The sequence below is a fragment of the Neodiprion lecontei genome, chromosome 5 (genome assembly GCF_021901455.1).
Source record: "Neodiprion lecontei isolate iyNeoLeco1 chromosome 5, iyNeoLeco1.1, whole genome shotgun sequence".
NCBI lineage: Eukaryota > Metazoa > Arthropoda > Insecta > Hymenoptera > Diprionidae > Neodiprion > Neodiprion lecontei.
The window spans coordinates 7714445-7740784 of record NC_060264.1 but is presented as its reverse complement, the minus strand read 5'-3'; the positions used below and the strand labels follow the sequence as shown (position 1 = coordinate 7740784).

The 26340-nt window shown below is 41.6% G+C and overlaps 2 protein-coding genes and 1 long non-coding RNA gene across 17 annotated transcripts in view; 1 reads left to right on the top strand and 2 right to left on the bottom strand.

Moving 5' to 3' along the window:
* The window catches only part of LOC107220133, a 28079-nt gene extending 18025 nt beyond the window's left edge, over positions 1 to 10054 (bottom strand). For 2 of the 6 annotated variants that reach the window (XR_001525598.2, XM_046740773.1), the window contains exons 1-3: positions 9708 to 10054; positions 9052 to 9367; positions 683 to 753 (exon numbers count right to left, since the gene is read on the bottom strand). Coding sequence is in view for 4 of the 6 variants with exons in the window: in XM_046740773.1 (XP_046596729.1) it covers positions 683 to 753; positions 9052 to 9229 (249 nt within the window). In the remaining 2 variants the exon portion in view is untranslated. The remainder of the gene's footprint in view (positions 1 to 682; positions 754 to 9051; positions 9368 to 9707) is intronic. The other 4 variants (XR_006904561.1, XM_015658597.2, XM_015658606.2 and 1 more) reach the window with 3 other exon arrangements.
* Positions 10055 to 18487: 8433 nt separating this feature from the next.
* LOC107220191 (protein prickle) overlaps positions 18488 to 26340 on the bottom strand; it is a 115778-nt gene continuing 107925 nt past the window's right edge. For all 10 annotated transcript variants that reach the window (XM_046740777.1, XM_046740776.1, XM_046740781.1 and 7 more), the window contains 6 exons: positions 25562 to 25877; positions 23362 to 23898; positions 22427 to 22743; positions 21093 to 21407; positions 20113 to 20390; positions 18488 to 19175 (listed from right to left, as the gene is read on the bottom strand). In XM_046740777.1, the coding sequence (XP_046596733.1) occupies positions 18949 to 19175; positions 20113 to 20390; positions 21093 to 21407; positions 22427 to 22743; positions 23362 to 23898; positions 25562 to 25877 (1990 nt within the window). In that variant the 3' untranslated portion in view covers positions 18488 to 18948. The remainder of the gene's footprint in view (positions 19176 to 20112; positions 20391 to 21092; positions 21408 to 22426; positions 22744 to 23361; positions 23899 to 25561; positions 25878 to 26340) is intronic.
* Positions 20319 to 22432, top strand: LOC124294639. The gene is made up of 3 exons (XR_006904563.1): positions 20319 to 20634; positions 20745 to 20859; positions 22319 to 22432. It is a non-coding gene; the product is annotated as an uncharacterized LOC124294639 (long non-coding RNA).

Here is a 26340-nt window from a genome sequence, read left to right as displayed (position 1 = left end):
CAGCCGTTGATTGGCTATCGCCTGTAAGTGTGTGCCTTTTTTCCTTTTTCTTCTTTTTCTTCTCTTTTTTTCTTTGTAGCTTTTAAACGCTATCATCAACGCCGCGACGCTCTTCTCGTCAGCACTGAGAAGGTTACGACTGGCGTTAAAATCGGCGAGAATAATGGTTTAATGAATTTATTTGTACCGTTTATGAAAAATTTCAATGCTTCGAGGAGGGTGAATCACGGGACAATAATTCTCCTAAGATTTGATTGACGGGTTAATGTTGCGCATATTATTACATGACGCGTAGAGTGCGATGATGAAATAAAATTATCGCGATAATGATAACTCGATTTCGGTTATCCGATCGGTTCGGATCGCAACGGTTTGTGAAACAAGTCGTCCCGCAGAACTCGGAGCGAGTATGAAAAGGTTCGTTTAAACCGAGGATGTGTTATGCCAGAGTTCCGGCGTTGCCTTATGGATAACGGAAGTTGCATGGCACCGGAATTATTCATTACCAGCACCAGTTACCATTGTCTTGATCTGGGGCTTACGCGCATAGCTGATAGTCGGTATTACGGCTGGAGGTTTCGTTCACCTCTTGCCGATGATTTTTCTCATCCCAAAGCGGTTAGAAGGTGAGGATGCAGAATTATGTACAATACCTGTGTAACAATAAAGCAGAGAAACTCACCCTGTGCGGATAGGCGAGATGCCAGGTGACGTTGAAGCTGCTGCCGCTGAGAAACGAGGTTCTGATGTCACCTGGAAAAAAAAAATATCGAAGGTTAAAATCTGCCATATTTTCATTTTTTACCACGATCCAAAAATATAGTTCCAGGTGAAAAATGAAAATTAGTTTTCTAGCCGTTACCGGAAAGTCTGGTATCCGTTGCTATTCTTTGTCATTACGATCGCTGTTGCTAGATTTTCTCGCAACTGTTGCGAAAATTTAACGCTCGTGCAACGATAAATTGACGTTGAAGCCTTGTTTAACTAAAAAAAGTAGAGTAAACCTCAGAAACTGATTTCGTGTTCCAATTAGCAAAAAAGGATCGATGATAGCGCAAACAGTTTGTTTTTAACGACACCTGTTTTACTCAATTTTTCTAGTTACTGTAACGAATGAAATTTTTGCTCAGTGTAAGTTATATCGAAGTTCTGGCGTTAGTTTCAAATGCAGAGCCGCAGGAATGCTAGCCCAGTTATATTTTCTTGCCGTTTGTAGAGAAAAAAAGAAAAAAAAATGTGTAACCAGTCCTCGACCGAAATTTGATATTCAATCTTCTGCGCGGACGTTCTCCCTGCAGTTTCCTAGAAATTCAATAAAACTTGATACCCGCAATTTTCTCGCCGTGCAAACGGCATCGTGCAAAAAAAAGAAAACGCATTTAACGCGTACAAAAACTTGGACTTTAAGCAGGCTGCAGGATGCGCCGTTTTCCGCAATTTACTTGCGTTAAAAATACTCGAGGGTAATTCGAAGAGAAGTGCCAGGAGGCTGGGCCCAGTTACTTAAGCAATAAACTCCGCTGATGCTCGAGCGTAAATATCGCGAGTATAACGCGACGTTTACGTATGTATTTATGTATGTATATATACGGATGTATCCGTGTATGCTTATGCATAATTTAAACGGTACAACGTGTTGCGATGCTGATGCAATTTGTACCAGCGATGCGGAAGCCTGCGGGAAAGAATTTCTACTCCTTCTAATTGGTTTTCATACACAATATTGTAAATATAATACGTCCGTTTCGCATGTACAAAGTGTGTTAATCGTTCCGCGAATATGCGATATTATCGAGAGTCGAAATTTCAGCGATTCTGTAATATCGAATCGGCGTTAATTCCAGTAGAAATTTTGGCCCTACTGTAGACCTGCGGGTACTAAGTAAGGATTTATTAAATCCTGTTTGGTCCTTAGTCCTGTTCAGAATCGTGAGAAATCTAAATATTTACACCTATCGTGATCTTCGAATCCCTGCTATAACCTGTTTGAAATACATGAAAGCCTATCTACGGCCTGGTTAGAATTTTTCAAATATCGATCAACTTTTTTAATTTTCATTTTCGTAATGCACGTACATTCGAACGTATGCATAGAAAATTTCATATCGATCCGAAAAATATTCTCCAAGTTACGCGCCCATTTTCGGAGACTCTGGAGCGTTTGAAAGTTCTTGTGAATCTTTGAAAGCTTTTTTCTCAAAACTATGTTTTCAAAGTCGGTGAGCAAGATTTATCGGAAACGGCTGAACCGATCAGTCTCAAATTTTTATACAAGCTTTATTGTTACATATTTCTCAGTTCTTAATCGAAGGTTTTTTTTTATTACCGTTGATTAGTTTCCTTTTTATAGACAAATTATGGCGAAAATTTTTATGGGAAATCGTTCTTTTTTTTTTTTGAGAAGCCGCCGTTTTGTTAAAAATTAACATTTTGCTCATTTTTCCGATCTCAGATCAGATAATACTGTATATTAAGTAAATCTTTTTCGTTTTTCCATTTCGGATGATCAAGTCCAGAGATATCTTGCTCATCGCAAGACGCCTTTTTTTAAAGGTGCAGCTCCAAAAATCATTTTTTCTTATAAATGAAAAATATCAGAATAAAGTTCGATGTTACCCTGATATGTATGTACATTTTTATATTAACAAATTGAAATGCCTATTCGTGAAAATACCTTGCAAAAATCGATTTTTTTTCGCGCCTCCCGACTAATTGCATAGTTTTCAATCGACAAGCTTGATTTCAGTTTTGAGTAACTTGTGCGTCTGCCGCTAGGAGCGCCGAAGCGCATTTTGCTCTCGTGTTTGAAAACGTGCCGCGAATTGGTAATTAATGAACGCGTAAACTAACTCCGAGTAGTCGTAGTCGGACCGTCACTTAAAATCAATTCGCTCCTGATACGGGAAGATACCGATCATTTAGAGATTTCATTTAACTAAAGCTGGATCAATGGATCACAAGAAAATTTGCAAACCAGGAGTATGAATTTGGTTGGAGTTAAATCAACAATCACAAGGTAAAGGAAAAAAGATATGCATTTTCAATAATTATTACTTGATACCTTGTTGCATGGTTTGCAAAAAAAGAAAAAAAGAAAAAAAAAAAAAACTATGAAACCTGCATCAGGGATTAGTTACGGAATATTTGAACCCGGCTAGGTCTGATTCCGCAGCTTGTGTTTTTGCTTCGAAAAATCGCGCGGCTCTCTAATTACTATTGCAACTCTTTCTTCACTCTACGACTCTCCTTTATATCCCCAAAATCAACGACGATGGGCCGCGTGCGGTGACTTATTTATATTAACAATCGACATCTCGCAACGATCATCGGACGAAAGCGAGTGCTTGGCATTTTTCTTGGCTTTCGCGGTTACATCGAAAGCATAAAATCCGGATTAACCACCCCGGGCGATGACATCTATCGCAAGATCCAGGCTTCGATTGTGAATACAAATAATATTTTCGGATTTGTATCGCGTCGCTGCATTTTTGCAGACTCGGCGTCGATAATTGATCAAACATAAATTTCATTTCGTAACCCTGCAACAAATAAACCGTTTAATTAGCATTTTCCATATCTCCCTTACGTCCCATCTCCGTCAGTTTCTCTTTTTTACGGACCGATCGATTCTTGTCGCAACGTTAACTGAAACTAAAACGTACCGAATTAAACGCTCGTCAAAGATCTCTTCGTGTACACCTAATTAATTCGCCTAAATCTTTTTTCCTTTTCCGTTTATTTAAACTCGTTGATCGATCGATTGAAGTATATTTCTCACATCGATCTAACGTTGTAAAATTATCCAGGCACGAACCGTGAACTTGAATCGGTCTGACAAGTTTGTTCAAACGTGATTCGACGTGAATCCCATTCGCGCGAAGCGTAAAAATTTCCATCGATCGTTTTACGGCTTATACTTGTTATCCAGCCGCGACTACTCGTAAATTTATTTTGTGTCCAACTAAACGGTTCGGAAATAAAACTCTCAAAACAACGTTCGGTGATGAAATCGCCTCCGGTTATTGATTGAAAAATTCGATCATTCACGCGTGAGAAGGTGTCTCTGTGTTTTCTCTTGCGAATTGCTCACTCCTCCGATTTCTTTGCAAATATCTTCGCATGGGAATATCGTAAGGGAACGAGAAAATCTTATTGTTAATTAGACGCGCCGAGGGACTTGCGACCTGGTAAATATCGCGCTACAGCTGATTGTACCGGAAGTGAACGCGCTGGCACAAGACTAAAGTGAATTGCAAATCGTTAGTTCCATACCAGAGGTTTTTACACTTTCTTCGCTCATTGTCAGAGCTGTTGTTTTCATCTCTCTCTATCTTTCGTCACAATGGAATGGCCATATATAACATGAAGCCAATGTCTGAATCGAAACTTGAGAAACTCATCCGCATTGAATTCGTATCGTAAACATCTCCGTTTTATTGACTGGTGAATAAATGGTGGTCAGTGATGATGCGTTCCGATTGTCAGGAATTTTTTACGTACGCGTAAAATTAACGAACTTTGATCGTCAGTCTTCTTTGAATACGTAATATCGGATTTACTATACTTTTAAGTATTCCACGGTTGATAAACGGGTTATGGTAATTTTGTAAATAATTGACGAAAATTTAAGACGCTTATCTTACAAGCCGATTTATATTTATAGCGATAAACTTGTTCGTTGACTCGACTTCCAAATCTTTGGTCTAAAATTAGTATTTTTTAAATTATTACCTATATATATGTATATATATATATACGTATATATATGTTTTTTTTTCTTTCTTTCTCTCTTTAATTTTCTAAATTGACATTTTTCATGAGAGTTTCATCCGTTTTTATCAAAGAATACAGGGAAAAGCGTAAAGCTACCCGGTAATTAACTTCCGACTATAACTTTACGAATAAAATTTGATTGAAAAATGATAATGTGGTAATTTCTACGCAACTGTATCGATAACCACTGTAAAAAATCAATAATAAGTTATTGAATTCATCACCGGAAACTTCGCAGCAAATTGCTTCGCCTTCGATAAATAAATGAAAACAAACCGTCCATTCGGAAAGAACATTTGCATCGATCCGAGGAAATCCGTATTCTGTCTTTCGCTAATTATAACCTACCCGTGCAATTTTCAACCATAACGATTATCGTAAATAACGTCTTTTCTTAAAAAGGCGTTAATATTTGTCGAACGGTTGTGGAATTTTCGAGATATGCGGGAAGTGTGTGCGAAGTCATTAATTCTCACGAAAAAAAGGACCGACTTGTTTTTTCTGTTCTCGTATCACCCCCCCCCCCCCCATGCAACTCCGACACAAATTTATACCCGTGTACAAAAACCCTCCGTTATTTACCGCATAACTCGAATCGCTCGAATATGCAAATCCGGGCACTCTGGGCTCGGGTTGCTCTAACGGTGGTCGTCGGAGTGCTGCTGCAGCTAGTGATACAGGTTTCAAGATCCACCTTAAACGCCCACGCGATTCGCGAGTGACTCGTAGCCGATTTTTGACGCCGCTTCTTTCGCCTCGACACCCGGTCACGTCCTTGTCTTTGACCTTTTCCTACGTCATGTTGTAAACAATTTATTCCCGTAGCGCATAACTGCGGACAGACCGATTCCCGCGGTGACTCGATAGCAGCGATCGCGTTGTAATGCGATATTGGAAACGAGCTGCTTGCGAATCGTCGGACGTAGCTCCGAGCCTCCGCAACCTTCTCGAATTTCATGTTTTTGGAATTTCGCTTACTACGACGGTCGTATCGATTGCCGCGAATTTGCTCGTTTTTTTTTTTTTTTATTGTTTTTTTTATCGCAGTGAGAAAAATTTCATTTGTTACAGTAACTAGAAAAATTCGATAAAACAGGTATCGTTAAAAAAAAAACTCTTTGAATATCGTTGGAATTACGAAAAACGAGGCACGCGTAACCATTTTACGCTATCGTCGATCCTTTTTTTGGTAATTGAAACGCAAAATCAGTTTGTGAGCTTTACTCTACTTTTTTTTAGTCAAACAAGGCTTTGACGTCAATTTATCGTTGCGCGAGCGTTAAAGTTTAGCAACAGTTGCGAGAAAATACAGTAACAGCGATCGTAATGAGAAAGAATAGTAACGGATAATAGACTTTTCGGTAACGGCTAGAAAACTAATTTTCATTTTCTACCTAGAAGTATATTTTCCGATCGTGGTAAAAAATGAAAATAGTTGAGGACGTGAGCGGTAAACGGAAATAAAAATTTCTCTCAGTGCACACTGTTGTTTCTACAACGAACAATGTTTTTTATCATTGGGGTGGGACTGAGGTTCCGAAAGCGCCCAATTTCAAATTATTAAGAAACGTCCGAAAGTTCCGAAAATTAAAATATACTCAGACAGCGTGGTTTACTCGACGAGTGAGTGTAAAAAATCAGAAATACCGAAAATCATAATTACCGGGATTCCGAACGCAAAAATATCGAAAATCCAGAACAAAGTAAGATCAAAGTGGTGAAATTTCACCAAACCAGAAATTCACAGAACTGAAAATCTTGATGTTTCAGATTTCTAAACTTTCTCAATTTCGCTCTCTTGGAATTTCAACCCCATCGGTAATTATTCACCGCAAATTGTGCGTTTTCTTCTTTTTCTTTCAATTTTGTTTTAAATAATTTTTGACGCGCAGTTTTTCGAGCCATCAAATTTATCAGTCGACTTACAAATGTTAGGTACGACTCGTAAAAGAGGCGCAAAACGTTTTGCTATGTCGATTATTTCCGGTCTACAAAGCCACGGTTTTCTCATCACCAACATTGTTAAAATTATAGTCGAGTTTAATAAACCTGACGGTGATTTGAGCCACTCGAGGAAAACGACCAAAAAAAAAAAAACAGAGCTTTCTTGTCGATTCCTACAGTTTATCGAATGATTTCGCACGGTTTAAATTTAATTCTCGTAATACACGCGGCAACTATGCTCGTAAAAGTAAAACTCTCGTTGTGCTTTGTTAATTCGCGGTATCGGCGCAAACCTGTATCAAGTGTTTTTCATCACCTTTCTTCGGCTCTCGTCGATATTTCTTTTCATGCAATTTGTACGGTACATAGCGTGCGCTGCTCGTTCCATTCGACATTGCAGCGAGCAAAACGGCGTTCGAAAAATAGCCGTGAAATTGAGGCGTCGAATAGCAGGAGGCAAAAAGTGATTTGGGCCGCGCGTGCCGGTGCAGCGTGTCTCTTCTGCATTTCTACGTCTGACACTTATTTTTACAATGCCCAACTTCCTCCGGGACGAAACGCTTGCTCGATATTCCGCTGAAGAAAGATTTTCTTCGACAGTTGTTAAAGGCACTGTGCCTGAAAACTTTCGTTCGTTCTTTTCGCGCAGCGGGAGAAAATTTTATTTTCGTACGGAAAAAGAGAAGGAAAGAAAGGATATAAAATTGAAGAAATTAAAGTAATTGGAAAAAGAAACGAGAATAGAAAACATCTGGCTGAAGCGATTTAGGTTAAAGTATGCCTGTTGTGAATAATCGAGGACGATTATTTACTCTCAGTTTCGAGAGTGAAATTACAGAACCATAAACCATCTCGTATTACGAGATTTAATCTATATAATCTCGAATATTTTCAGTTCCGTATATGAATCCCCGTTCTCATTTGCAAGGAAAAACGATAAATAAATATAATTACAGACGAACCGGGGACTTCTTAATTCGCAGTTAAGCGTGTAATCGCAACTGGACCGCGATCTTTCCGCGACGAAAAATCAAATTCCCGACGACACCGCATCGCGTAACGTTCATAAACGAGCGTATGATTTATCACATACGTGAATCAGTGTTAGCGGTAGAAGGTGGCAGCAGTCGGTTACCTAATATCATCTTTCAAGGACCTCAATTTGATCGTCATTAAAGGCCGTGCAGTCTGCGTAACGGAACGGTGTATGCAAAACTGCAAATCCGGCGAAAATAGTCATAGTTTTTAAGTTATAATGGAACTGCGAGAGATCGGGAAGCTGATAAATTCGAGAGGAGGCGATTAAAACAGCGGTTTAATCGCGGGAAGAAGAAAAGAGGTAGATGAAAAAAAAAAAAACAAAAAAAAAAAAAAAAAAGAAAACAAGAAACCAAAAAGTCAACGGTTAGGGAAAATATACCGCAGACCGGAATCGCTTTCCATACGGAACGACTGACTGCGTGACCCGCGAACTAGCTATTTTACACTCCAGGCCGTAACGTTTCTTCTTCTTTCCACTCGCCGCGCTCGGCACGATTTTCGCGATAAGAAAGATTTTTCGGTCGCGAGTCAAGTGCTCCGTTCGCAATTATTAATCCTTGTTGCGTCAGAGTTAGATGAGCATAACTGAGAAACGCCTCAGAGATCCGATTGATCGTTTGAGTTTGATAAAAAAAAAAAAAAAAAAAAGACAAAAAAACAGCAAGTGAGGAAAATTTGCCGCGTCGAAGTTACTGTAATGAAAAAATTCCCGATAACCGTTGTAACATCGTGCGTTGATCCTGTAATACATAATTTTATCTTTCATTTTCTCGTCGGTCCCCCCCCACCCCTCTTTTTTTTTCTCCCACTTCGTCCTTAGCCGCAAAAGCACTGTCGCGATATTTTTTCTCAGATCGTGCGGAGCAGTTTATACCGCAGAGAATAGCTAATTCAAACGTTGTTCGCAGTAATTTTGTTCGGAGCGCTAACCGCGGATGCCTTGCCACCTGAAGTAATTACCGGAGAATGCCGCTTGGCGAGCGGCTAAGACTAAGACGTTAGTAGACAAATACTAGGCGTAGTGAAAGTCGGTTCTAATCGTATACAAGCTTCGTTGTTCCCCACGCCTCGTCTCCTCTGCTATTTTAATGCCGTTTTCCCACCGACCATCGGCTGCCGGAATATCTCCGTCGTCATAATTCTACGGCAGGCAATAATCCATGAATGAGTGGGTTCGTTCCTGTACCCCGAAAGTCGGGATAAGACGGGCGCGAAATTGGCCGAAGCGCAAACGTCAGCTTTCGCATTTCTTCTACCAGCTCGCGCCAATCGACACGCCAAATTCTCTCTCACCTCTCGGCATTCCGCAGGGTCCCGGCGTCCTCGCGTTGTCCAGGAAGTCGAGGTCGTACTTCCTCGCGTGGGGAAAAGTCAGGGCGACGTGTCCCTTCGCCGATTTAAACAACGCCACACCCAGGACGAGGACGAAGAGGAGAGTCCTCGTCGTCTGGGCTCGGTTTGGACCCAGCATCCTTTTCCAACTATTCGATTCTCTCTTTCTTCCAATCAACGACTGCAACGCACTGCTTCTTCTTCTTCCTCGGTATCGAAAATCCGTTCCCTCACCGCCTGCATAGAGCCTGGTTTTTCCGGGGCTCCTCGGTGTAACCTGTGAACGTAGTAGGATTTACCAGGAGGACCTGGAATTTGTACCCATCGACACGCGGTTTGGTATCCTTGGTCAGAGAACAGCCTAACAGGATGTCCTTAGCACGAATAGACTGGGACCATTTGTCGTACTATACGGATACGTCTAATTAAAATGGTATTACGTCTTACTGCTTCCTCTCGATATAGACGCGTGGTTGTCTGTTTCTTTTTTTTTTTTTTTTTTTCCTCTCAGTCTGTGACGTAAGAACACTTGTGTGATTCGTCCGATTACTCGTTAAACAGACGTAACGTGGATGGGAGAATAGACGGATTGAACGTAGAATGAAATCCGTACGTACGTGTTTATTACCTGAACGATAAATCGTTCCCTGTATCAGCGTTTCCTCTTCGTTGACAACGACAAGTGAATAAATAAACAGCCGAAACGAAGAAGAATAAGAAACTTGGAACGGTGCACTGATTCACAGACACCAACGACACTCGTTTACTCGTCAATATCCGTTTTCCGTTATCAGAGGCACTAAAATCTCGTGAAAAATTTCACCGCCGATTTGAGAGAAGCCATTTTGGTATCAAGAAACGCGGTATCGTTGCTCCGTAGAGTTTCACTCTGGCCGTTTCGTCTTCGAGACGGTGACGAGGACTGGCTACTCGAGACGCGCGGCACCATTGCGAACTGGCCCCGAGCGAAAAATTCATAAGGCCCCCCCCCCCCCCTTCGCTCGCTCAGCACGACTCTCGGATTACCCCCGCCATGATGGTCTCGGGGCCTCAGGCACACCTAGCCTCAGACCGCGTCGGTCCGTTAAGCAGACTGCGCGAAGCCTAGGCGCTCCGGCTAGTAGAAACTCCTTCTGCGCATGCGCGCGGGAGAGTTTCACGCGGTCTTGCCGGGCCCTTGGCTAAGGGCCTCACGGTTCGTGCGGCCCTGAGGATAGCCGCTTAGTGTGCTGCTGCTGCTGCTGCCAAACTTCTTCGCCTAGCCTGCGTACCAAGACGAGGTGTACCCACATTTCTGTGTATCAAGGGACGAGGAACGTCGAGCGTATGTTTCACCTTCTCCTCGCGTGTATAGTAGCAAGACTCGATCTTGTGAACGAGACCGGAGAAGAAGAAGGAGGTGGCTGAGGTGGTGGAGGGGGGGCTGCGCATTCCGAAGCTAGAGAAAGCCTCTTACGAGGTTCTACGGCCTACCGCTCGTATAATATGCGACGAGGAACCTGTAGAAAATCGTATGGTATCACCGTGCTCACGTTGGTATTCGGTCCGTGTGTATACATATATATATATATATATATGTATATATACAGGGTGGTCTGGAATTTTTTCAGAATGAGATTCGCTAAATGGGTTTCGATTCTTTGAGACGATAGCGAGGGATTTGGTGCGTGGAAATTTGTTGATTTGTAAATTGAATTTTTTCGTGAGAATGAAAGTCAAAAGTCAATTTATCGATAGAGGATGAAAAATAATTCGATGATCGGCTACGTCGAACAGAAAATATCGAGACATTGGAATTATTTGTTATTTTAAAGTTACATATTTTCAGTAATCTTTAACAGTTGGTTTGATAATTTAAGGAATGAAAAATTTAATGGAATAACTATTCAAAATCGTATAAAAATTAAAAAGAGAAAGCATTTACAGTTTTGAATCTTCGTAGTATTAACATTTTTTTTTAATCGGATATCGCACCACGCAACATTGAAGAATTCTTCCGGCGCTGAGCGGATGCATTTCGTGCATTCCGTTCTCGAGTTGGCTAAAAAGATGCTCGAAACGCGTTTGCAATTCAAGTGCGAAAAAGACGCGCGACGCGAATAAATCGATCACACGCCGCGTCCTGAAAATTATTAAGAAAAGCGTCGTTACGCGTAAGAAAATTAGATTCCGTTCAACAATTGAGCCAAATTTATGGCGGCTTGTTATTGAAAATACGATGGTTATCGTTACCTGCATTTCTTCACTTTTTACTTCCGCGGTCAATCATCCGAGGCACATGCTTCACGCATCGCCGTATCGTATCTACAATGTAGAATTTATGCCCGAGCTGTGTGTAGGTATAATTTCTCGGCTTTTAAAACAGTCTCAATTTCACCTCAATCATTATCCACCTTGTAATTTGAACACTTATTATACAACCCGATCGATGTAATTACTATTCCGCGTTAAAGGCGTCGCTGCCTCGAGGCCTCGTCGTTAATTTCTACACCACGTTGAGGATGGATCGGGGTGTATACAATTTCGCGTGTCAATTTAACGTCAAGAAACCGGCTCCTTGTAACCAACGGTTAAACTTCTACGGCTTTGCGCTGACCAAACGGGCAGAATAATCAATCGAAACAATCCAAGAAAAAAAACAAACAAACAAAAAAAAAAAAATCGATTTCGTCTCTGAAAAATTCGTGCCTTCAGAATCTTGCTCGGATTCTTATGGTTAAAAATTGCGAAAGATACAGGAAACTGGGGGATTCGGTTTTGCGCAATTGGCCTGGTTCACACCGTCCTCAACGCATGTGATTTCAAGTCGGAGCCATGTAACATGATAGCCGTAGAACGCGAGCATCAGCTGCGAATAACCGCGGTGAGACTTAACAATGAAATTGTTATGAAAATGGGTATAACGACGCGCAACAAGATAGAAATCTATATTATATATTACGACGTACGAAACGAGAGTGGGACATTTAGTCGACGAGTTTTGCGCCGCGGGTTATTTTACGAATGCAAGTGTTTTATTTTATTTTATTTTTTTTAATTTTCACGACACTTCGGTGTTATTCTTGCACGATTGCGCAAATCCTTGAGCAGACGAGTATTTCGGCGGGTAGTGCGGAACGTTTAATGTTCCCGCTGCTTGTTAGAAATTATACGCATTTCACAAAAATGATTAAAAACTCACGAGACTTTCATCTCGCTTTCAGACATTCATTCGAGGCATGTAGTAGCGTATTATACACACATAATCGGAATCACCGTCTTGACGTTTTCCCGCGTTTCGTTCGGTTATGATCTCTTCCCTTATTGTTACGTAACATTTCGACATTTTTATTTTATTTTATTTTTATCACACACGGGACGCGCAGAACGTTTAAATGTCACAAGAGTTGAGCTGTGCTGTTTGCGTAATCGATTAGACAGAATCGCAATTAATAAATCTCAAAAACGATTCGGTGATTACATCAACGATTATCAGCCTTCGATTCGTTTCAATCTTATCGATACCAGTAAACGAAAACAGATTGAAAAACGGATGAAAATGGATTCATTTTCCTGTTTGTCAATTCGAAATTATCGAGTAAACCTGCCGCGTAATGCGAAAATATTCGGAATCTTTCGTCGCGGCTTAAAATGGATTAGAAAAGAAAGAGTCCAATGGAAAACGATAAAAGCGCTGATGTTCGAGACGTATTAAACTTTGTTCGAGGTGAATTGAAATTTCAATTTGTACAAAAGAATGGAATAGAAATAGATGCAATGGATACGGATTTGTATGTTAGAGAATGCAAATGGAAAATCTTAAAATCCGTTGACGCATATTAAAAGCAATGTAACGATTAAATCGGATTGATTTTTCGGCCATAGAATCCATTTTCTTGTGTGATACGCAGTGACAGCCATCAAAACGATTCTAATTTAACATGATTCAATATTTTTTCGTTTACTGGGAATCATTACAAGCTGAGACGATCCTCGTGGTTTAGATGAGAGAAATTATGTTCACAGCTGTGAATATATTAAGAAACTCATTAATTATACCACTTTCAATTCGCAATATTTTACCGTTATTTTATTCGAAAGTAGTGAAAAATAATTCTTTGATCTACCGCGATTGGTAACTTTCCTGATAAAGACGGTGAAAAATAAATTTAAAATCAATCTCGTGATCCGTTCAAATCGATCAATATTAGAGAAATTTCATCGTCTTGGTTTGAAGAAGAATCAAGAACTGAATGCAAATCTTTCTCTCAAATCAATTCCTCGTAAAAACAATCATATTTTCTAGACGTCGAAAGTTGCAGAGACATTTTTCGACCACACTTGTTAATTTTGCGAATCTCATTAAATTGAAAGCAGTCTGATATTTTGATGTAACAACGTTGAATATCTTCCAAAGTCAAATGAATCGGTAGTAAAAACAAAAACACATCCCAGTGACGACGAAATTTCAATGTACAGGCGAAGAAATATCAGCATTATTCAAGTTTGATTGTGGCGTGTAATTTTCTGCTCAAAGTTTCGCACCGAGGAACGTAGAAAAAACTGGGGATCAATCCTACGGGCCTCGAAAAGGTTGCCTAGTAAAATCCGAGACATCCTCTCAGGAGGAAAAGCTGACAGGAAAATCCTGATAAGCTGCGGTGTTCGCTATTTTACGACGTTCAATATTGGCAGATTGATCCCCGGAATAATTCGGCTTTACTGGGCGGTACGAGGCTCGAATTTCTCGATTACAACTTATTTCGATTCCTCCCCGAGGCTTTCCTCGCTTCTTATAAGGCACGGCGTGCGGCCGAAGCTGAACCCACGCTGCATTGGCTCATCGGGATGCAAAGTCCCGTGTGGCTAATCATCGGGCGTGTTCTGCCCGCCGCCTCCGTTGTCCAAACAAAGAATCAGAAGCCCTTGTACCTGCACCGGTAGCTGTACCTTTTTGTCTCTCCGTCGACTCCAATTGGCCAAAGACGACTTTGTCTTAGGCGTCGTTAGTCACACACGGAAACGCAATTGACATTCGGCTCGCATCCGGATGTGCCGTAGAAACTTTGATGCGTTTTAACCACTCGTTCTTTGTCTATTGTATTCTACGCGGAACGTGCAGAGACCTTCCTTCCCCGTTTATTGGAGAACCGAGGAAAATCGTGAGCGGGATAAAGAAGGAATGAATATAATTATTATTGGTGGGGACGTCTTGAGCTTAACCCTTTGAGTTAAACGTTATTGCGCTGCGGTCGACTTTTGTAGCAAGATAGTATTCTGTGGTTTTTGGGGTCGTTGATTACTAATCTGAAATCAAATTTCAAAAATTCAAGATGGAGGATCCAGCATGGCGGACGAAAATTTTAAAGTTGATCGAATACGGTCAAAAAACTCTAGGCAAGGGTTTTTGAGGTCGGTGATTGGATTCGTCGTAATGAATTTTGAAAATCTGATTTCCAATTCGTAATCAGCCACCACAAAAACTCCCGGATAGAGTTTTTTTCTCCGGATTCGAGCGAATTTTCGATTTTCATCCGCCATGTCAGATCCGCCATCTTGAATTTTCAAAACCCGACTTCAGATTCATAATCGGCGTGCCTAAGAACTTATAATTTGTATAAAACATGCATACGTGTAGAGGGGTAATTTTCTCGGAAATGATTTATTCACGATTTTTTTCAATCAATTTGTTTCTAACAATAATAACTTGCATTTTATCGAAACAATTACTCTCGAGTATTGAAAACCTATTAGTATACTATCAGAAATAGCAAAGAACTGTAAAGAAATATGTTTTGAAAGTTTTCTAAGCATACAAAAAATGGATATAAAATAGGTGGTAAGAATAATTACCACTATGACTCAAAGAGTTAAGGATTAATCCACCGGAATGGAAGTTAAGAATTGGGCAAAACTGTTTGGGAAATCTTCAGGAATGTAAATTTTCAAATGACATTTCTACTGTGCAATGAAAACGAATCTGAGAAATCTCGAACAAGACAAGCTGCATTAGAGATATCAGTTACAGTTTCTGAAAATACTTTGATAATTAGAACGTTCAAAATAATCAAACTTTGGTATTTTTAACCCGATAATATTTTTTTGGGATTATGTTATTCGTTACAGGAATCTCTAGATGCCGCCTGATGAAAATTTTACAATATCCAAAGTCGATCAAAACGAATTTGTCTAAGAATGATAAAGCCGATGTTCGTCAATAATTAAATTCACCCGTTACAACTACACCGCAATGTGAGATTTCTTCAATATTACCTTATTCAGCAGATGATTTCAAAAACAATAAAATCGGGTTAAAAGGAGCAGAGTTTAATCATTTTGTAGTTTGAAATTATTTAACCTTTTCCGAAATAGTTGATATTTTATCACAAATTCATATCCATCGCATAACAAGGATTTACATAACTTTTTTTCAATCCCGTCAACCCTCATTTGCGCAATTAACATTGCCGGAGACCTTTCGAATAGTTTGTTGTTTTTTGTTTTTTTTTTTTTTTTTCTCCTCAGCCCAACTTTTGATCGAGACTTAATTCATCCTCGAAATTATAATATCAAGGATTCAAACACTAGCCGAAAGTGAAAATAAATAGGAATGATTTCCATCCGCAGTTTCTTTACAATAGATAATTGCGAAACTGAACGGATATAGTTGAGCGCACTAGACAATGGGTTATTATATTGTTCTGTCAAAGGCAGAAAATAATGAGATCTATCAAACTTCAATTCCCACGGATGAAAAACCACAACGTAGCCCGGAGATGGACGTCATCGATTGTTACACCTCCAGTCGTTGTTTCTTTACTACATTCCTGCAGTTATAGCAATCGGCGTGAAAAGTAGCAACAACAATTCGTTATTCGCCGAAGTGAAAGCTCACCTGCATCCACGGCGGTCTTTAATCTGCCTTCTAATACCGTAAACTACTGCCTGTCACCACTTCCTCATTTCCGCTGTCCTTGTAGCGAAGAGGCTGCCGCTATGTTTCACTTTTTATTGCGACCCAGGGCCGTTCCGTAATTATACGCAGGAAAGATAATTCTCCCGTTTCGTACCTCGGCAATACATGCATAGGCATGTAGGCACTCGATCTTGGAAGCTAATTGTTTTTTATTCCAAAAGTCCGTTCTTTGCCATAAACAGGCGAAACTTGAAACGGTCGTTCCTTCTAAACCCTTTCTTAACCCTTTAATACGCCCAGTCTCCCACCTTTTTTCTACATCTTGTTTATTAAACAACTTTTTCGGTAACAAGCGCCGAGCTTTTTGCTTCCATATTGTACCTGAAATATTTATTGAAACTTTTCGACGAAAAATAGAAACACCAAAACATATTACAGAATTACTTCAAAATTTTCCTTGCTGTTCTCGCTTGTCCGCCATTTTGAATTTTCAAATTTCGAGTTCAGATTCGTAATCAATAAATAACCCCAAAAACCATCTAACGTAAAGTTTTAACAAAAGCAAATAACTTTTTGAATTTGTGTTCGCCGTATTGGATTTGCCATTTCGAATTTTCGAATTTCGAGTTGAGATTCGTAATCAGCGACCCGAGGAGCACACGTGTGTAATAATTCCAAGAGAATCGCATGTAAGAAAAAAAAATTCATACATAAAAGGGTTAAACATAGAAAAAGGACGATATTATTCACAAGCTGCGTAATACGATAAATCCGTCGAATGGAATTTGCTTTCGTTGTGTCGAAACGCAAGCGTTTAATCACCGATAATACGTCTCACTCGGCATTAATTTATAATTTCGCAAGAACTTACGTGCAAGTTTGACCCAAAAATAATCGCGGGTATTAATTCTAAGGCAAAGGCGGTGCGACACACGCGAGCCCTTGGAATATCGTCTAACGCCAGAAGTGCGTGTTCATGGTAACTTTATAACGATACAAATGGCCTCAATATGTGACATAATAAATTCAGCAGTCGTTCGGTTGCGTGCCGAAGCGTCTAATGATCAGAACGCGCGAGTTCTGTGATATCGACGATTGATCAATCCCCTTTTATTTTCTTTCTCTCTTTGGTTTATTTCATTTCCTTTCCTTTCCTTTTTTTCTTCTTCTTTTTTTTTTTGTTTTTTTTCTTTCCGCGTCTTGCCGCACAGTTGGAATCTGTTGCACGGCCTTGCTATGAAAATGTATCTGGGTAAAGGTGCGGACACGTATATAATATGATTTGAGCTTGGAATAAATAATAATAAATTGTACTTTATTATACAAATCGTGAAAAGGCAATATATACACAGGGTCTAACTATTCGCTGTAACATCTTAAAGCTATAAAATATAATGTACACGGAGCTCGAGAGGGGGAAAAAAAAAAAAAAAACAGAAATTAAAGTTAAAAAAGAAGTATCCGATACGATATTACAGAGTCTTGTATTACGTGGCGTTGCATCGTTATCGAATGATGTACAAATTTCATAGAATTTATAGCTCGTCCGACAAAATAAAATTATCATGCGAAACCTTCCGTCGGCTGCTAATTAATTAACGAGTATTACAGTGTTCATATACGAAGTTTCGCTTTTACATTGACATTGTCAGTTCCTTTTGTGCTTTTACGATTTCGTTTTTTCCTTTTAGTTATTTAATATTCTTACATTGCGATTATTAGCTACGTAAAGCGATCCTGCCGCATCTGGTAGCCGGTGGGTATAAGGTCGTCAGACTTACAATTAGTACGTATGGAAAATATCGAATTCAGGATGGCGCAAAAGAGTGCCAAGGCTTCTCGGACGTTTTCTTTCCGAACCTCGGAGTGCCTTATACCCCACTCATTGCTACCTTGCATAAGGTGATTCATACACACAGGTTAATATACGAGCACATTTAATTCAGCGCAGCTCGTTTCGATGTATGCATATTGTACTTACAGATTTATGCCGTGCACACGTGTTGCATTGTACGTGTGTATGCCTACTTGTTTTACCCATAAGTTTCTTCTCTCGCGTTAATTTTACATTTACGTAATGTCACAATTTTGAACACAAACTCTCCCGCGGCAAACGTACGAAAGGCATGATTGAAATAGTATATTAAATGACGTTTAATAGGTGAAAGACAAAGCGAAGAGAAAAGAAAAATTGGATAAATACTCTTTCAGCAAGTATGCGAGATTGTTTAATGGGACGATTTACTCTTTGGAATATACCGACCGTTTTCTTCGTTGAAAAATAAACCTCATGGCCAATAGGAACTCTTCCTTCAACTACCTTTCTAGGCGATAAATTCTATATCCTAGATACCTACAGATATATACGTATGTATTGTAAAAAGATCGACGATAAAATCAAATCGTTTTTTTTTTTTTTATTGTCAGTAATAAATTAAACAAAATATTGTACTCGAAACTGCATTATGTAGGTATTATACATTTCAGACTTTATTTTAATCATTTCTTCGGCTTTGATTAAATCTAAAAACGAAACCCGTTTTACTATTTTTCTTAAATACAGTTTTTTTTTTTTTTTTTTTATATATATAGCCGCTGCTCGACACAGTTGCGTATAAAAATTTTCGCCCAATCTTCCCCCAAAACGAGGGTACAGGTATGTAATATATCTGAATCACTTTCAATATTGCTTGCCTCGAAAATTATGGGTACAAAGTGTATAATATTTAGCGCAAGCAGAGGTCGAATAATACTTGTGATTAAGGTTATTACATATTATGTACGATTGTCCCGACTGTCAAGTCCATTGATTTCAGACTCCGACTGATTCAGGCAATATTCCTTAATCACGTTAATTGGCACGGTCACTTTCAAGGATCGATACTCCTTCTCTCCTTATATCACTTTCGGCTGTATGATCGATCGAAATTATATTCACGGAGTGAGAAATCAATGAGAAATGATCAGGACACGACGCACTTTTCGGCATCCTTATGCGTCTGCGACGTCGGGGGTTGCCGACGTCGGGCGCAGGCGACGGCGTCGTTTGGCACGTACGAAATTCTCACTCCACCGTAGGCTCGACGGGGTGGCAAAGCATACGCCGATGCCTCGTCCGAGCTACTCGATGAGCTGCAAGTCGAACAGCAGCTCTCCTCCTCTTCCGTTCTCACCCTCGATCCGATACCGCCTGAAAATATTACAAGAGATATTGGAAATTAAACGAGATTCCAAAATTACGTTAAAAAAAAAACTGATTTTCATTTTCTACCTAGAAGTATATTTTTGGATTGTGGTAAAAAATGAAAATAGTTAAGGACTGAGCGGTAACCGGAACTAAAAATTTCTCAGTGTAGGTTTTAAGAGCACTGAACACGGATCGATGTCTTCTGTAAATGTTGGGAAGATGGATTTTGCTGCGGTGCCAATTTGGCTTCGCTTTGCAAACTCAGAAATGTTTATATCGGTGGCAATGTTAAGTCGGATTTGCAAAAGACGAGACTATAGGTGTAGATTAAATGGTGAACACGGGGCTTCTCAACGTCTAAACATATAAATTGTCCTCAGCTCTGAGATTTTTAAATACTACAAAAAATACATATGATCGAATCAATTCAATTCTTGGGTTAGCGATGAATAATTAACCAACAAAAAACATATTACGACATAAATTGTCTCAAAATAATACGATGTTATAAATTCAATGTTATTCTTTTCGAACTTTACACACGGTGAATTTCGAATTTGTATTATCTTCGAACGGATATCGTAAAGCTCTCAAAATCTTTCATAAAAAATAACCAACAGAATTTTTCTTCCAGTTTCGGAGCATGATTTCTATCAACGAGACCGATTGGCAAGCCCCGTGGAAGTCGAAGTATCGTCAATGAAAGGTATGAAATAGAATTTAGAATTTCGTTAGATTTCAGCAAGCAGCTATTGCAAAAACTGAAAAGCCGAGATTTTCGCAATGCCTGCTTTAACGGATAACAAAATCATATCGATTCGAACCGCAGCTCAGACCCTTTTCCGTAAAACGAAGTCTAACCATCTGACTTTCGAATTTATGGACGTCAATTAAATCTGCGAAATATCGGCCCCTTGAAATTCCCAGCTCAAATTCTCACCCCATGAAGAAGTACTGGCCGCTTCTTCGGGCTGCAGACTCCTCGACCGAGGGACATTTGGGGGCGGAGGTGTCGGTGGCAGAGGGGCATTTGGCGTCGCGGAGGATTCATCCCCCTGGAATCGGACCCTTCTCGATGTTGGAGTCGGTGGATCGGTGGGACTGAGGTTCGCGTTGACGTGCGGAGGCGGCGGCGGAAGTTCCGGCATGCTGGAGGCGTGAGCCGGAACGGTTCCCTGGGCGTAGCGCAGAGGCTCTCTGTCCCTGGCTTGCATCAGTCTGAAAATCGTTATCGATAGGTCAATTTACACCCATCGACGATTGACCAAAGAGCCGTTCACTCGAGAAAGTCACAAGACTGGCAATTTGGGGTCAAAGGAACTTTAATGACCATGAAATATTTTTGAAAATAAAGAGGTCAAGCTATCGTAGAACGTCACTGAATTCATTGGAAATCGTTGCGAATCACTTGAAATTACGCGATAGCGATTTCCCAGCATTGGAAGTCACCGCAAGTCTTGCGGTAAGGGCTGATTCTTTTCAATTCATTAAAGTTCTATTCGTTTATCTATCATCTTATACACGTACTTTCGTTGTATTTCAGGCTGTGAACTATTTTTTTGTTATTTTCAGTGACTGGGTGTGATTCACTGTGATTTAAATCCTACTGAAAATCATCTGTACCGGACTGAAGCGGTTCGAGATCACGGGTGGAAATTTGAGTCCATAAATATCACTTGATAGATTGGTAGGTATATCAACGAAAATTGCATGAAACGATTTGTTTAAGTCCGATGTAAATGACTTTTCGTAATCGGCTGTCGGGTATGGTGAAATGAGAACGCGAGCAATCGAGCACAACTGACTCTCCGTAATTTCCTGCGCGTTAACTTCACGCTTGGTCCGTGCATTGTTCGACTTCACAGGCCTGGAGAGCGGAAATTACGTGTACAAGTTATTGCAAATATCGGTTTGTCGGACCTTCCCAGTTCCGTCGGCGTCTCTTCCGGTAGCGAGCCTCTCTCCTGTAAAAGCCTCTCGAGATTCCTCTCCAGAAGCACCCTGTCCAAACCGCCAGGCCTCGATCCACCCGAGCCGAGACTGTCGGCGGAAAAATCAACCGGCGACGGAATTGCCTGCGTTGGCATCGTCGCGACGGATGCGGTGGAGGCCTGCTGGTGCTTCCTTGGCATGCGGGGTGAATTCCTGGGTGAACCGAGGGTGTGTCTCGAGGCAGGAGGCGGTGGAGGACTGGAGGACCCTTCGCTTGCAGGTGGAGGCTGCCGCCTCACCAACCTGCGGAGATAAAAATGGATGTCACATTTTAATTTCGTACAATTTCGTACAAGGTGAGTTCCGCAGGACGGTGGAAATCGCTGCGGCGGAATAAATCCCTCCGTTATTTTCCCATCCTTGGTCAATACCGACGGCGTACAGATGCCTGCCTTGCCGACTTACCGGCAGTCGGTAAGTTACCCACGGTTGCTATTGAAGATTCTCGCGCGAGTTCAGTGAAGAGACGAGTGCATTTTTGGCGAGGGTTTTACTGTGCCATGGTTCAAGTAACGCCAGGGGATGATTCATGGTACTTACTGACGGCAAGATGAGAGCAAAAAAAATCAGAAAACATACGGAAATAATTTTACGGGGTATGTAACCTCGGTTCACGTCCTGCCAAATCAATTACCGATTATGTAGGCAAGTGCAGTTCGAGTCACGATTTCACGGTCAAAATTCTACCGGTTATTATCGTATCTCATGACGTTTTACGTACCGTGTCGGAAAGACCGTTGTAAAATAGTATACCTGTACGAAAGCTTTGCTATCTGCGTAGCTAAAAACATATTAAACAGTGGAATTTATCCACGAGGACCGTCATGCCCATTTACTCGGAAACAGTTCACGCCAATTACTGAGCTACCGAGGAATCGTTGATCGGTTAATGGTAATGTTCAACTCTACCGTCGTAAAAGTTTCATAATATATACAGGTTAGATAATACGTACTAATGATTACTATAATCTCACCATCGCCACAGTATCGCAATGTCTGTTATCGGAATCAGAGGAACATTTTAGTTTCAAAGAAACTGATGGAACCATCACTGTCTTTCTAAGTCATGTCCATTAATCCTACTAAGAATTTTTTACAGATTACAAATCAAGAAAAATCACAATGTTAACAATTAGTAACTGATGGTATTTTAGACGACGTGATTTCAACACAAAGTTTTCCACATGGAGGAACAGCTTCAGGAATCGCCTACGTTAATCCGGCGATTTTCCCTGACAATCGATCCCACTTGGAAACCTTACCTTGGAAAGGTTGGTGGAAGCGGAGGTCCTGCAGAAGAGTCGCTCGGGGTTGTCGGTGGTTCACCTTTGCTGCAAGCAATGCTGCAGTAGATGGCACCCCGCCTGGGCAGGAAGGGTCTGCCCAAAAGGGATGTGCGACATGTGGCGCAACAGAAGCAGGACTCCGTCGCGTGCCAGTGCTGACCTTCGTGGGACATTTGACCTTGGTCGACGCCGATCGGTTCTCCGCAACTGTCACAGTACTCGGCGAAAGAGGCGTCGAAACAGTGGAGACAGTAGGGCCTGCCCTCCCTCATGACGTACCTTTGACCTCCCAGCTGGAAAGATAAGATCATGCAGGTCAGTTGCCAGATATTAATATGTCTCATTTGAAATTTTCAAAATATTCTACTACGTATTCTTATATTGACGGATTAGAAACTTCTTTGACAAGGGAAAAATAGATTTTTATTAATTGGGTTTACTGAGAAACAAACTTGGTAAAGTTCATGAAACTTTGACGTCAACTTATTTTTCTGGACATACTTTTTTTGGAGTTTTTTATCATCGTCCTCACTGAAGGAGTGTAACCGTTTTAACGGGGAATAGTATACGAGTAGACGACTAAAAATGGGTGAACCTTTGGGATTTATTTCTGAAAACCGACACGGGAATCGATCTGCATTTGTACGGTTTTCCTTAGAAAAAATTAAGAGTAAAGGAAAAAGGATATGAGCTATCCAAGAATACTGTCTCTAAATTCGGAAAAAATCGGTTAAAACAATTCTGATGCAATCACGGGTATCGCGAAACGTGTGACTACCAATAAAAAGATACGCAAATGAATCTTGATCTGCAAAGTTTTGAATAAAACAAACCCCAATCGAATTCTAAAAATTCCCTCACTAAGTCAGCCGTCTTCTCGTACTCACCCCCTGACCCTCTTAGCCACGAACCTGTCTGTCGCACTCTAGACAAGCGAAATGCCGCATGTGCCAAGCCCTGCCCTCGGCCTCGGTGCACTCGTCGGCGAGAATGATTTCGTCGCAGGCACAGCACCTGGGCTTGAGGGTCTCGGCGTGGTGGCGTCCGCAGTAGAGTCGTCCGTCCCTCCAGAAGTATATAAGGTCAACGAGGAGCTGTCTGCATATGCAGCAGACGAAACAGGCGGGATGCCAGAGGGCAGTGGGCCCTGCGCGCGAGGCCCCAACGGCCATTTCTGCCGCGGCGATGGGCCTGCTGCACTCGCGACATCCGGTCCCATGCGGCCTCTCGAGCTGGCTGACGTGACCGCGGCCGAGGGCTTCGCGTTTTCGCTGGGCCGCGAACACCCTCAGTTCCCTTTTCTCCTCCTCGGAGAGGCCGCTGCAGTAACGAGCCTCGTTGTCGTGGGGTGGCAGCTGTTGAAGAAGCTGCCTAACGCGTTCCCGTTCACCGATGCTTCCCACGTACGGTATTTTGTCCTCTGGTAATGCGCTAAAGTAGAGATGGACCTGGAACATAGACAGGGAGACGTGAACATGCGGTCGGCATTGATTCGTGCTATTAATCACTCGCACATATGTGAGCTAATCGATCGAAAATCGTGCTCGTGATTAACCGGGTGCGAGCCAAGTCCCCCGGGTCGAAATAACCGGCCAATTAAATATCACGGTCAGCTTTTCGTCCGCTGATGGTGGGCCCAAGTAGCGACGGACCATTTTCAATTTTTCATTATTTATTGCGCGACGAAAAACTTCTCTGTCTATAACACGTGTACGCGACGAACCCGCGGGTTCCTGTAAAATAGATGAAGCTATTACTCGGAGATTGATGTTTCGATTAAAGTCAAACAGGGCCGTGTACCTGTATTCTCGTCTCTCTCTCTCACTCTCCTTCTGTTTCTTCATTTTTCTTTCCACCGCGTTTTTGCTATTGGATTATAAATATCGTCGCCTGCGTGAATCCATTGCTAATTAAACAAGAGTCAACCTGACTCCATGCCCGATAAAAGTGCGCCAGGTTGTCGTACTAAATCGCGTCGATAACTCTCAGTTATACCCTGTCGCTGTGCCTGCCGTGTTGTTATGCGTCCGTCGCGCAGTCAGGTATATATGTTACCTGTTTCTACCTGTTCAACAGCAGCTACACGATTTGCCGTAAGAATTTCAAATTAATCTCCACCGTAAGCTCGGACATCTCATCTTCTTTCTACTCCTCGTTTTCGCTCTCGTAGTAGCATTCTTTTCACTTTTCGAAAACGAAAATTTAGAAAATCTACCGCACTTCTCCTCGCCCAGGAAACATCGTCAGTCGCGAAGCGTATAAAAACTTCACTCTCGATTGGCGCTACTAAGTTCGTAACACCTGTCTCTTATCCTAGCCGCGCATCGTCAAGACGGATGTATTAAGGGACAGGTGGTTTATAAAATTCAAGGTCCGGAATGCACCTGCGATTCTCACCCAGGACAGCCGTAGTCATAGTCAACGCTGCGTGACCAGGACTGCCAATTTAAGAATACATCCGTCTGTCGTCCGGTCGTTCGGTCATCCAGAAGCTAGACTAGCCAAGTCAAACGATACTCGCACCTGCTCTACATCACGATTAGGAAACAAGTGGACTTGTCACAATAACAGATTATAGTCGTGCTTTTTCCAGTCTGGATAAAAGTGTACAGGCGAATCTCTTACGGAAATAGCCGAATAACGACATGCCCTTGGCTGTCTTCTCGGTACCTGAAGCCACGTCGTTCCATCCATGACTAAGATATTTTTATTACTCATGGTTCACGGATGAGATGCAAAATTCTTGTCTCATTGAATATCTCGAGCAGATGTATCCGCGTACCGGCAACGCAAGATGCACACCCGGCCAGGATAATGGTTGTGTAATATACTCCGTGAGCGTGAATATGCTGAGTGCATTGAGTATGCGAGTAACCGTATAAGTATGAGAAGCGTCAAGGAGGTATCCGGTTCTCTTATATTACATACGTTCCAAGTAATGAATACTCAACTGGGACGAACTCTCATGAAAATACGTTTCTCACTATCGGAAGTATCGGATGAGAGACCTTCGAGTCTCGCTCCGTCCATCGTTCGATGGGACGCGATGCGCTAGGTAATTGCATAGATCATCGTATTTTCGGATCGCGTTTGTCTAGCCCTTGACATTACCTGGTCGGGACGCAGACCCGGTGGGACCCACGTGTACTCCTCCAGGGCACATCCGCTGTCGTCGTCGCTCTGCGAGTGCCTCTGATGATGCATAAGGGCGTCCTGGAGTGGCGGTGGCGCCTGAACCGGGCTCTTGAACGGCTCGGGAGGCACGCCGGGGGTACCTGCGGCTGATCCGGGGCCCTGAAAGGCCATCGCCATCGCCATCGGGGAGCCGGGGCCCAGTCCCAGTCCCAATCCCGACGAACCCCCCGTCTCACTCGAGGAACCCCGCTGGTGCTCTTCTCGAGGACACCTGCAGCTGCGGCACACTTTTCTGCAACAGCCCCAAGGAAAAAGGTCTTGGATTAATCACAGTGTGGGGTGAGAAACATGGGGATGTATCCAAACTGCGGGAAACATTTTGGTACGGACTAGTACAAACTACAATTTTGTGTCGGTCTAACGTTATCTGATAAATACTAATTTTCAAAAATCACAAAACAAACTGGCCTGTGGTTGTCTATTGGGAAAAATTTGAACACCACCTGTTTCTCAGTGTACAAGGTTCTTCTGGTTGAGTGGTCGGGTGTTTAGGAATTTAAGAATCGAATCCTCAGAACATTGTTCGACGTTGTGCTACATTCGAGAATCAATTAATCAATCAATTTCGAAGCATTCTAGTCAATCATTGCAGAGATGTTTGATCGAACCTGGTACAACTTACTGATACGGCAACTAGTTAAATGAGGCATTTACAGATTACAGAAGATGTGTTATACTCTCTGATCGAAATCAGT